Source organism: Glandiceps talaboti, chromosome 13 (assembly GCF_964340395.1).
Source record: "Glandiceps talaboti chromosome 13, keGlaTala1.1, whole genome shotgun sequence".
NCBI lineage: Eukaryota > Metazoa > Hemichordata > Enteropneusta > Spengelidae > Glandiceps > Glandiceps talaboti.
In genome coordinates, this window is record NC_135561.1 from 1472501 (window position 1) to 1486438 (window position 13938).

At 34.5% G+C, this 13938-nt stretch overlaps 2 protein-coding genes across 2 annotated transcripts in view; both read left to right on the plus strand.

Annotated features, from left to right (window-relative positions):
* Positions 1-5719, plus strand: part of LOC144444544 (cubilin-like) — an 11237-nt gene extending 5518 nt beyond the window's left edge. The window contains exons 5-6 of the mRNA XM_078133994.1: positions 2420-2845; positions 3492-5719. Of these exons, the coding sequence (XP_077990120.1) occupies positions 2420-2845; positions 3492-3973 (908 nt within the window). The 3' untranslated portion in view covers positions 3974-5719. The remainder of the gene's footprint in view (positions 1-2419; positions 2846-3491) is intronic.
* A 2492-nt stretch (positions 5720-8211) lies between these two features.
* LOC144444713 (bone morphogenetic protein 1-like) lies at positions 8212-10983 on the plus strand. The gene is made up of 2 exons (XM_078134238.1): positions 8212-8562; positions 9610-10983. The coding sequence occupies exons 1-2, from the start codon at positions 8238-8240 to the stop codon at positions 10002-10004; spliced, it is 720 nt and encodes a 239-aa protein (XP_077990364.1). The 5' UTR covers positions 8212-8237; the 3' UTR covers positions 10005-10983.
* Positions 10984-13938: the final 2955 nt, after the last annotated feature.

Consider the following 13938-nt stretch of genomic DNA (forward strand, 5'->3'; position numbering starts at 1 on the left):
CAGAAGTAGCTATCCGGCTTCTATTATCTATGCATGTATACACGGGCCTGTAATGTTGCTATATATTCGGTTCTATGCATACATTGACTAGTACACAAGGATATACATTGATATAGATATTGTAAGCTCGATTTTGATTTGTATGTGTATTTTCTATTTTACTTGCGTATACTTTGAGTTAATGTGCGTGTGATTATTTTTGCTTGATTCAATCAGTACAATACATACCTAACATAATAATTGTCAAATCCAGCCAATTCAATCACTAATCTTACTATACTAAAGTGATGATTCAATGGACCGGTGCCTGCATGTGTTTTGCAAATTATCAAACGCCTGGCTGATCATACAACCCGTGTGTTCTTAAGATACGTACAGCTAAGTCGAAATGTTGAAGAAATGTTACTGTTATTTCAAACTTGGCAAACACAAGAAGTGGCGAAATAGTAAAGTTATTGGTACATTTTAATGTAATTGTTCCGGTGGTACGGTATCACCGGACATGAGTGTCATACTATCCGAGGAAAATTCGGCCATATTTTGAGACATTCAAGAAGGCGTAAAATTGTAGAAGCAAGACATTCGAATATTTTTACCTGAGCCTGTGCACTGACGGGCATGGGAAATGTATTAATTACAGAAATGACGTCATTAGTTGGCCATCAAATCTTCTCATATATATATAAATAACAATATCATTACAACATTAATATTATTAAAATCATCTAAATCCATTTTTAAATCTTAAACAACATTCTATCTGGCCTGTTGATGTATCCTGGTAAAATGTGAATAGCAGTAAATCTGTTTAATGACGTCATAATAATTTAATTGCCAAATACGACTATAAATGTTTGCTATGGAATTCGGTTTACGTTTACGAGTTTAAAAGGTAAAAATAGAAAATATGTCAAAATGGTGTTAAAAGTGGAATGAAGATTAAAAAGTTCAGTCAGTGGACAAGGAAGCACGACTACATATAGACACACTACATCAGATATGTCGAGTATTGAATTACAACGACTTGTAAAATAGACATATATATGTATATTACTGTAGAGTAGAGCAAGCAAATTAAACTCTGATTACTAGATGTACTTAGGGCAACGTACGCCGTACATTTCAAATGGATGGTTAGGTATGGAAGTGTTTAGGTTGGTAGTTGCTTAGGTAGGGTGAAAGGTAGGTAGGCATGTGTATAGGTAGGTAGGTAGGTAGATATACGTAGGTGGGTAGGTTGCAGGTGCGTAGGTAGGTTGGATGGTAGGTCGGTCGGTAGGTAGGTAGGTAGATAGGTAGGTAGGTAGGTAGGTAGGTAGGTAGGTAGATAGGTAGATAGGTAGATAGATAGATAGATAGATAGATAGATAGATAGATAGATAGATAGATAGGTAGGTAGGTAGGTAGGTAGGTAGGTAGATAGGTAGGTAGGTATGTAGATAGATAGATAGATAGATAGATAGATAGATAGATAGATAGATAGATAGATAGATAGATAGATAGATAGATAGATAGATAGATAGATAGATAGATAGATAGATAGATAGATAGATAGATAGATGGGTGGATGGGTGGGGTGTGGATGGATGGATGGATGGATGGATGGATAGGTGGGTAGGTAGGTCTATATAGGTAGGTAGGTAGGTACACATAGGTAGGTAGGTACATGTAGATAGGTAGGCAGGTAGGTAAATAGATAGTTGGATGGGTGGTTGGTTGGACGGATGGTTAATTGGTTTAATATAGTGACATCAGGGTTTGAAAAATAAATTACAATAACTAGCTATGGATGAAATTAGACAATACAATCTACCAGCTCAATGGGCTTATAAGTCACCTTTGAAATATTTGCAAAGTAACGAGGGAAAATATACAAATAATCCGAATAGTAAAATAAATAATGTTTTAAGGCTGAGAAAGGCAGCTTGACTGAATTCTGAGGGTTGCTTGAACCACAGCCAGATAGGTATAGGCAGGTTGTTGGTAGGTAGGCAGGTATGTAGGTAGGCAGATAGACATACAGGCAGGTAGGCAGGCAGGCAGTCAGGTAGGCAGGCAGGCAGGCCGGCAGGTAGGCAGGCAGATAGAAAGGCAGGCAAGCAGATAAAAATGCAGGCAGGCAGACATTCAGACATTCAGACAGACAGACAGATAGGCAGGCAGGCAGGTAGGCAGGGAGGCAGGCAATTTCAAGCAGTTATGATATCGAAACAAGCAATTAAGTTCTTGACCAATGAAGCAATATTACCAGTTATCCTATTTCTGTAGTGATGAAATTATTGATTTGTAAAACGATGCATAACAAGTTATGTTTTCAGAAATCTTACAGTTGATGTCAATCATAACAACAGTAATTTCGTATTCATAATAAAAGTAATTTCATAATCATAATTCATGTATTTTATTTATTGATTTGCAGTCTTAGATCCAGTTACAACGACGACACAAACACTACAAACCTTCAACTTTGGACCAATTCTATTAAATCGTTGTCATAGAGATTATACACTTGGCATCGGTGATGTGGTTCATGTGACGTCACCCAGCTACCCTGGTGACTACGCCAACAACCTCGACTGCTTGTGGACTTTCTCTACAAACCGTGGGTCAAGACTGGAAGTACGATTCCTAAACTTCGATACAGAGTTCGGTCACGACTATTTAGAGACCGGAGAAGGAACGGAAAAGACGGTGGAGTCGGTGCTACTCAGACGACAGTCAGGCCATATTGTACCCAATGATTTCACTACCCAAACAACATCTGTTTGGATTAGTTTCCATAGTGACAATTCAGCTTCAAATAAAGGGTTTGAATTTACTGTTACAGCTGTTCAACATATTGAAGGTAATATTTGCATATCAATCAGTGTGTATTCACTTGTCCCCCCCACACACGCACACATACACACACACACACACACACACACACACACACACATACACACACACACACACACACACACCACGTCACGTGGATTTCTGGCTTCATACATTCATACATACATTCTTTCACTTGTCCGAGGAAATCGTTTTCCTTCACATTTGGGACATAAATCAAGGTCACCTGAGGTCACAGTTGAAGAATATGAAAATGAACAACATTGAGTGAAAATGAGCAGATGTTGGACTCTCCTGATTTACAAATTTACTACAGAAATTGAAATATCCCAATAGTTATGTGTTCTCTCAACGGTCAGCTGTTGTCAAGCGTACGTAGTACTAGTAGGTCTATAAGATAAATAATTATTGTACAAAAAAAAAATATATATGACCCCACCCCCATAAAAAGCCAACCGATGAACACTCATATTATCTTCCTTGTTAAATACAGTTGAAGGAAATAAGTCATTATTAATGCACGTTGTTAACTAATACTAAATTTGTTTTCGTTTTCCTACAATTTGAAGATGTTCTTCTATCGTAATAACAGTTCAGGATTTGGAGGTCATTTGAAGTTTACTAAAAAACATACATTATCTTTGTTTCCTTAGAAGTTGAGGTGGTACCAACTACCACTCCAACTGTTGCCACCACAACAGTTACCACGACAACAGTGACACCAACACCCGTAGGTTGTGTTAGAAGTTACAGTTTGCAAATTGGTGAAACCATCGCTGTGACGTCACCAAACTACCCGATGAATTATGATAACAGTTTGAACTGTGTTTGGACCTTTTCAACCGTTGATGGCGCTCATTTGGTTATAAGATTCATCAGTTTTCAAACGGAACAAGCCTATGACTATTTAGACATAGGCGAGGGATTGAACCATCTTGACCTCTCCATGACCACCCTACGTCATCAATCTGGTAGTACCGCGCCAAGTGACATCACAACTACGTCACCAAATGCATGGATTACTTTTACATCGGATACTTCTATTAACAGTGTTGGATTTGAGGTAAACATCACGGCTGTACAACCAATGGCAGGTAATGACGCCTTTACAACAACAACGAAACCAGTGGTTTAACACTTAAATAAATGATATCAAAGAATGAGCGACTGTTTGGTACTATGTTCTTATTTGTTAAATAGATTCCCTTAGCATATGGATAAAGAATTGCCACTTGAAAAATAACTTTTTAGTGCCCAGTGTTTTAGTTTCTATACGTTTCACTGCGTGTCGTGAATCAATTACAAAATTCGAAATAATCACGAAAATCGTACACGAGTGTTGCTTCTTTTTTTCCAGTAATGCAAATGGAATACACTGACATGTACTAAGGTGTTCCAGGTCGAATAGTACGTAGATTGTCGCTTTTTCGGTAGTAAAAAAACGCACAAACTAAACATTCCCAATGGTTGTGAATACGTTCAACATTTTGAAACATCTGAAAAAATTCAGGAAAATAATTATATCTTTCTTTAATAAAATATAAATCCACAATTATAACAATCCTCTCCGCTAGTTTTTAATTAAAATCTAAATTGAAAATTGTTAGTTTTTTTTTTTATTTATGAGCATTTATTTCTCCAGTTACCTTTGAAATAGTGAACCAGCAAAATGACGTAATTTGACGTAGATTAAAAGTATTTGCATAATCTCGCATCTAACATAGTAACAAATTAAGTGATTCAGATGTAAACAAAACAAATAATAATAATAATAATAATAATACAGAGAAAAGAAAGGGAAATTCTTATTAGAGCAGACTAATATGTGTATCGAAAATCGTTACTGTGGTAAAATAGTATTGAATTGCCTGTAAATTGATAATGACGTCATTCCTATCAAACTTGCTATTTTTTCGGTTTTAAGAGTCTAGTGTTCTTGAAGCTTTTGCAATATTAATGTAAAGTATTCAAGCTATTGAAAATAACAATATTTATGTGTATACGTTTTCTATGTGTTTATAAGAATGTACATTTTATAACTACAGCCGCGTATAATAGTTCAAATCGTCTTCTTTATTATTACATTTTTAAAATTGAAAATTGTTGAGAATTTCGCCACGAATGATAGCACGCTATATAATTTGAGATTTTACATGTTTATACAACTATTGTAGTCGCCAGAAAAAAAGTAGTCCAGTTGTGCCAAAAAAGCACTTTTAAGACGAAAGGAAAGAGGGAAAATGTTTTGACGATCAACATTGATAGCTCAGTGCTAGTGGCTTGACTCTGACAAAAAGTAGTTCAGGCCAGATAGCAAAACCTCTGGGCTGAATTCTTTTTAAAAAAAATGGGCAATGTCGTCATTTCCTGAATAATAGCTCTGAGTAATAACGAGTATTTTACCACTTCATATCGGTGCTACTACCCACGCCATTATGTCTTACATATTTCTGTTGTTATTGTTCCCAGAATGGCAACTTTCGCCAAATTCACTTAGTCAGCTACCGAACACTATAAGATATCGATCAGTCATAGGGACGCGGTGTACGATATCGATTATCTATAGCGAATCTATAAAACAAATCAATACTACCTCAAAAACAAGATATTTTAAAGAGAAATATGAAGGTTTTATACCAAATGAGGAAAACACCCTTTTTTGTGGCAAAATACACGTATGTTAATGTGTTCGAATTTGGATATAATCACGTGATTTAGAGTGAAGGAAACTGTTTGGTTTATATGCAAATTACTGTCGATATTAAGTAAATTATGATAGAGGGTTTTACTATATAGAATTTGATGACTATTAGTAACAGAGTAAACAGGAATGACGCGAAGAAACTACGCAAGCTGTAAGTGCAATTATGTATGTATGTATGTATGTATGTATGTATGTATGTATGTATGTATGTATGTATGTATGTATGTATGTATGTATATGTGTGTGTGCGTGCGTGCGTGTGTGTGTGTGCGTGCGTGTGTGTGTGCGTGCGTGCGTGCTCGCGCGCGCGCGTGTGTGTTTTGGGGACATACCTATTTCTGAACAAATCAAAACGTGTACTGTATGGAGTGGTGATGACTGGAACTGTACAAGTTTACTCTATTGATTAATTGATCATATCATTTTCAGTCACTGTTTTTTCTGGTTTCACAGATTCTTGTTTGTTATCTTCTAAACTGTCACTATAATTGCAAGTACTCAATTATAATGCACTTTTATTTCGACGGTGAATTTTAGTAGTATCATGATAATTGAGAGCATATTAACAGAATTGTAAATTGTGATTTTTTTAAAAATTAAACGAGATTTTCAAAATATGTGTATGTTTGCTCTTCCTTCCGCTTAACTTGTCTGTATGAAAAAGCAGTGTGGTATGCATGGACCTGATGGTATAATGGCACACAATGAAAATATGGAGGCATGTTTGCTTGCAATACATAGCGGAAATATATTTGAATTCAGTTTGAGTGATCAAACATGCATATACTTGACTCGGATGATATGTAATACAAACAACCACGAAACATCAACAAAAACTGTGGTTGGTATAAGTAACCTCTTACCAATTAGTATAATAATTATGAACTGTGATGGGTGAGTGCAACCAAACCTATGCTGTAAACAGCTCCTCTATATTAGCATAAATCTGGTTGTACCTCCCTCCCCCCTCTCCTCCCCCTCCCCTCCCCTCCTTAATCAACTTTGGATTAATACTTACATTAATTGAACAGATGCTATTTAAATACAGAATACAGAATAATTGCAATTGATCGTACTAGTTAGGAACTTGATAAATGTTACTTCTCTAACTTTTGGTTGATGTTGCCTCTTTGAAAATGCCTATTATCAAATTTATCATAACATGATATTTGATCATTCAAACTGAACGCGATTATAATTTCCGCTGTATCACGAAACAATCATAGGAATGGTTTGTATTTTCATAGATTTACACAGTTTCACTTGTTGGCATTTGCACAAAACGTTTGTTTATACACCATGACTGCAGCGTTGCGTGTGAGTAACACAGCAAATATTGTGTTTTGAGACAAACATCCTTTCATTTCCCCCACAATATAGATCCTTTTCAATTCAAACCTTTTCAAATCGAGTTAAAGCTTGAACACATCATGTCACATCAAAGACAATTATATACAAGTTTGTCATTGAGTAGATTTGTTGTAGTGTTTTTCATGCATATACTTCCACCAAGCTTAATACTAGTAAGTTGCAAGCGATATGTATTTAAACATACATAGAACCAAATACAATAACTTCGAATATGTAAAGTGACTGAACGTTTTCATTTCCCCCATCCACCTTCTAACATACCCCTCCCCTTAAATTACAAACTATACGTCGTCCCTGGTTTGTGTCTCAAAACAAGCAAGTGATATGAAGACGTTTCCTCATATCATCTTAAGGTATGTTACAAGTTTACTAATTCCTGACAATTTCAGTCTTCTCTACATGGCTCAGACGTTTGCGTGTGCGTGTACTTCTCGCCTTTTACTTTCTGCCTTTGCAGTGTGATTTAATACCTGGTATGCATGACTTTGCATGATTATTGTAAAAAAAAAGAACCAAATACATAATACAATAATTAAAATATTGAATACTGTAATTTTATACACATAGTAGTTAGGGCTGCTAAGCTGGTATACGGCAATGTCAATACTATTACAGCACTTAACAGCTCAAACTTAGCCTTCAGCAACGCGTGTCATCATTTTTATGTAAGCTTACTCACATACAAAAATGTAAGCTTAAGGTTAATATGATGTTATTAGAGAAATAAAAAATGCAAAGTACTGCTGGGTTTTCGATCATCATCATGGCAAACGGTAATCCTAAGAAAGGCAGTTCTGATTCAGATTGCATGACAGCGCCATCTGGTGGTCACTATTAACTAACAAGAAGACGGGCTGCTACTCACTGATCGAAAGCCCAGTGAGATCGACTTATTTCTTTCAGATAATGGTTAAAGTAAATAATGGAAATTTATAGATGTAGATAATAATTGTTATGTGCTGAATATTAAATGAGTGTGATATCGATCCTTTGTGTGACATCCGATATTATTTTAATGTGTTTGGCGCGGGAATTGGAAATCCTAAAACTCATAGTAAATAACACCATTGAGTAATAAAAATAAACTCTGTTGATTGATAAAAAGCTACTACAGACAAAAGCTAAAGATATTTTTTTAAACTAAATATTAACATTCTATAGTCAGCTTTCCACTGTTAAATAAAATGATTTCACAACTCCATAGTTACCACTCTGCAAATTTCACTGAACATCTATACTTTATTTTCCAGCTACACAAGAAATACCAGTCTTTGTGACGTCAGCTGATGATGCCTCGGAATGTATCGTAAACTTTATCTTAGAGATGAAAGATGTTATTTTCGTTACTTCTCCGAATTACCCTGGTAACTATGGCAATAACCTTGACTGTCGGTGGACCTTTACTACCACTGGTGGCGCTAAACTTCATTTTCAGTTTTTAACATTCATGACTGAATATGGCCGAGATTATCTTGATGCAGAAGAAGCACTTGGAGGATGGAATATCAAAATAATAAATGGATTGTCAGGAGGCGATGTACCGGATGAATTCACAACGCGTACGTCTACAGCTTGGGTCAGTTTCCATAGTGATGGCACGACTTCAGATACCGGGTTTGAGTTTCAAGTTACTGTTATCGTACCAGAAGGTAATCAAAGTCCCTCGATCACTTTTAGTGTTAAAGTAGAATTTTCATATTAACTGAAATGTAAAGTTATATAAATATCTCGTCACTTTGATATCGGAAAGATTAATTTTTTATCATTTTGGAAAGATTAATTTTTGATCATTTTGAAATGACGAAAGACATTTTGAGTGTTCATCGTCTTTAAAATGAAGTGAATCAACACTCTTTTATTTTCTACTAAGTGGGAGTGTTCACAGTGTTTGGTGGCCATTTAGAATTCTACTAAGTGGCAGTGTTCACAGCGTTTCGTGGCCATTTTGAATTCTACTAAGTGGCAGTGTCACAGCGTTTGGTGGCCATTTTAAATTCTACTAAGGGCAGTGTTCACAGTGTTTGGCGGCCATTTTGAATTCTTTCACAGTGTTCAGTGGCTATTTTGACCTCTGTTTTAAAAGATTGCAAGGGGACCACTCGTTTTTACATATATTTAAACTGGGCATATGTTGGAATTTTCTTAGAGAAAACAACAGCAAAAGTTTAAATCTTTTATTTCTGTGGCACACAATCCATAAACTCCCAAAGTTGCAATGCCCTGCATGTTTCAGTTCGGTTGTCATTTGGCAACACTTCAGCAACGCACGGACCATATTAGATATACTGATAAGACTAAGTGTAACAGGGATTAACACTACTTTGTTCATATTTATCAAGAAATTCCATATTGTTTCTGAAATGTGAAATTGCATTAGCTTGTGTTGCGTGATTTGTTGGCATAGCTAGGTATGGAAAGACAATATTATGGTATAGTAGTGGCGCACTTGATATCATTCTGAGAGATCACAGAAGGTCTTCGATTCTAACGGCAGGTGTATTTATTGATCTAGAGATGTGATATTTATATTACCTCTGGTATCAGAACAATTGTAGAGCTAGAGGGCAGTGTCCCCCCCCCGAGTGGGAAGGGAGATGGTCTAACTTACCCTCTTGTGTTTATCTGAAATCTGAATGTATATTATTTGGTAAATGTTTATTTATCATGTATCGTCACCTACATCCATTCTCTTTCAGCATCAGCACAATCGACAACGACGTCACCAACATCTCCAACACCGAGAGCATGTGGTGGAAATTACAATTTGCAGATAGGTGATACCATAACAGTGACGTCACCAAATTATCCTCACCATTACGGAAGTTTGCTTGACTGCCTCTGGACATTTACCGCCACTGATGGCGCTAAACTCAATGTCAATTTTGATAGTTTCAACACAGAGCAATATTATGATCTGTTAGAAGCAGGGGAAGGACTTGGACCCCTTGATGGTATAACAATTCGTAGTCGTCAATCAGGACACACTGTTCCTGATAATTTCACCACTAATTCGTCAAAAGCTTGGATAACCTTTAACTCAGACAGCTCAAACGGTGGCACAGGCTTTGAAATCACTATTACAGCACAGTGAGAAAATATCGTACTACGATTATAATTTGAACAAAATGCTGTAGTATATTCAAATCACGGTGAATGTCATTTTCAATCTGGCAACTGATCGATATGGCTTAGTTAGTCTATGGAGGTATAACACTGCAAATATACTTGTACGATATCTTGTTTCAAAAAGTTTCTTCTAGGAAATAGAAATTAGCAATGTCACTTTATATGGGCCATCGTATATGTGTGCGATGTTTGTATAATAACTTCTTAAAACCTGTGAAATGATTTAGCTTGTCATGTATCATCAGCTTTCTAAGATTTACTTTTCAAATTCGTATGTAGTAAGTCTGAGCGTTCGAGTGATATCCCATACATACTGCACAGGTATCAGATTGATCGAATGGCTACCAAACAGATGACAGTTTGTTTTGAAGGTTTTTTTTCAGAAAATAATTGCACAGAATTTCAAGTATTTTGCACTATGGTAGTAAAATGTACTGTGATCACATTAATTAGTGATATTCTAACAACTTTAATATTTAGAAACGTCTAAGCAGGTCAAAATTAAACCATTTTAGGTGGATGTCTTCGGTTTAAGTGCAATGGCTCGGAAATAAGAAATTTCAAAATTCACTTTCTCAATAGTTTTCTTTATGAAGAGAAATATACTTCCCCAATTTGTGTTATCAATGATAGAAAACTTGCAGAACAGTATATCTCCATTAATTGCAGGTGATACAAATCAGGATATAGTCGCGTACCCCAACTCCTTAGTTTGTATACAATGCGTATCTATTATACAGTTGGCCTACCATTCCACACTCACGGAAGGTAAATTTTTGAATTGTAAATTCTGAAAATGTAGGAATTATATTCTAATTTTATTTATTTATTTATTAATGTGTTTGTTTGTTTGTTTGTTTGTTTGTTTGTCTGTCTGTTTGTTTGTTTGTTTGTTAATTAATGTGTTTGTTTGTTTGTTTGTTTGTTTATTTATTTATTAATAATGTGTTTGTTTATTTATTTAATAATGTGTTTATTTATTAACTAATGTGTTATTTATTTACTAATGTCTTTGTTTATTTATTAATGTTTGTTTGTTTATTTATTCATTTGTTATTTTTCTTTGGTCTCCTCAATTCTTACTACTATGTTATTATACCTTATAAACATAACACGTTTATAATAATTATCTGTACATGTACTAATGGTACAATTACAATGCTAAGCGTACAGATCTAAAGAGAATCAAATATTACAATACCTTTATTTTGAGAAAGTCTTTGAAGGAGGCATTTCCACTTTAAATGATTTCATTAACATAAAGTGCTTCCTAGTGAATTGTTTACAATAAACATACTTAACTTTGATGCCGTTTAACTGGGAACACCATTCCAGCAAATGAAGGCATTTTCCTGAACTTTGGGTTCTGGAGAGTCGTTTTATGATTGTAATTTCATTACTATTCACGCTATTGTAGAGAAACATTGAGTACAACACGTGTCTTATTTGGGGCCACATTGCCTCCCAAGAATCAGTAGAAATTATGAATTATGAATATTCATGACTGTTTTAACTGTAAAAAGATGGATATTTATTGCAGGTGTTCGTATTATCTTAGTACACCAATTGAGTCATTATGCTTAGATAGAGCCATTCTTTGTTCAAGACCACATTTTGCTAAAGTTTAGTTACACAAAAAGACCACAATTTGCTAAAGTAAAGTTCAATTAGAAGAAAACCCACCTTTGCTAAATTAGACAAACAGACCACCTTTGCTAAATTAGACAAACAGACCACCTTTGCTAAATTAGACAAACAGATCACCTTTGCTAAATTAGACAAACAGATCACCTTTGCTAAATTAGACAAACAGGCCACCTTTGCTAAATTAGACAAACAGACCACCTTTGCTAAATTATTAGACAGTATTTTGTGACTCAAATGTCAATCTTCATCTTACACGGACTAAGTGTCAAGTGTCACCTGATTTATAGTTGAAAATGGAAGTAGGAGTTTTTTTTCTATATTTTCTGTATAATTGAGATTTGTATACAATGTATTTTGTTCAGCTCCTTTTTATAGTGACTGTGCTTGTAACTGTAACAAAAAGTGAAATGCAACTTTCAAGTACTACTATGGCAACCGAACTTTCGGCTTACAATTATTAGATAGAGACACACTGAAATTATTATTATGCAATGTAGTTGATTACACAAGTGGATGATAGCGGTGTCTCAGTTGTGCGGATATAATCACCATGTGATCAAGATAGTGTAAACACTGGAAGGCCCCCCAAAAAATACACTGCAAGATCACTTTTCTTCTAAGTTATCAGAAATGCTACCCTACTGTGGACATGATAATACTATCAATATCTTGCAACAATAGTTTTAGTTTGTGTCTATCTTGATTTGCTGAAAATTCGGGTTCTGCCATCGTATGTTCATAGTGAACTTAAATCATAGTAAAACAGTTATTCTGGTGACTAGTTTGATACTACAAATCGTTAACTTGTTGAAAACAAACTGCTCATATTACGCAACACCTCACCGGCAATCTATACAAAGGTTCGACCACTTTGTTACATTTTTCGAAGAGAATCCCGAGGAAAACTGCACAAGAAATGACAATACCATTGACATAGCATGTTAGTCGTAGAGAGTAATAGTCTTTCATATGGTGCTGGCAACCTATTTGATTGTTATTAAAATATTCGTTGTTTAAGTGAAGTTTTTTTGATGGTTATGCTTTGCATCAATAGAACATTTTCATCATTATATACATAGAGAGAGACAGAGAGAAAGAAAGAAAGAGTCAGACATACAGAGACAGAGACAGACAGACAGATACACACACACATACATAGACAGACAGACATTGGCAGACAGATGACTAAAACACAATCACCCGGATCCTTACGGAAAATACAAATAACACATTCAACAATTTTGTAGTTTTGCTGACACCCAACATTTCAAGTGGTGTTTTCAAAAAAACCCTCCCCACCCCACACACTCCATTAGCCCAGAACCCCCAGCAAGTCAGCGTTGACCTGTACTTACAGCATGTATAGGCACACAATTCAACAAAGACGAAACGATTTTTTTTCTAATGACATCTTATTTTATTTTGACCAGGGTCTGTTTTAAGCTTTTCCAGTTTGTGAAAATTTCACAATTAAAACAAACCTATACTAGTATGTTAACTCCTTGCATGCCGTCAATTAACTTTCTATAGTACACTGTCTACTAAACATACAAGGCATAAGTAGTAGAAATATAACAAAACGATAAAGTACTACTATAAAATTAGTGAATATATATAGCTTTCCTATATGACATGAAAATTAATGTCTCAGCAATTGATATTTCCATGTTTGACTGCCAAGGTTAAATTTGTTAACACTAAGAACTACTATATAGTATATCAATTCATATTTCATTGCATGGTTAGATATAATTTTTAATAATTAATATTTCATTTCGTGATTAGGTATAATTTTTATTAATTCATATTTCATTGCATGATTAGATATAATTTTTAATAATTCATATTTCATTTCATGATTAGAATTATTTTTTATTAATTCATATTCCATTATTTTATTAATTCATATTTCATTTCATGATTAGGTATACTTTTTAATAATTCATATTTCATTGAATGATTAAGTATAAATTGCATTAATTCATATTTCATTGATTAAGTTTAATCTTTATTTATTCATATTTCATTGAATGATTAGGTATAATTTTTATTTATTCATATTTCATTGAATGATTAGGTATAATTTTTATTTATTCATATTTCATTGAATGATTAGGTATAATTTATAATAATTCATATTTCATTGAATTATTAGGTATAATCTTTATTTATTCATATTTCATTGCATGATTAGGTATAATCTTTATTTATTCATATTTCATTGAATGATTAGGTATAATTTTTATTTATTC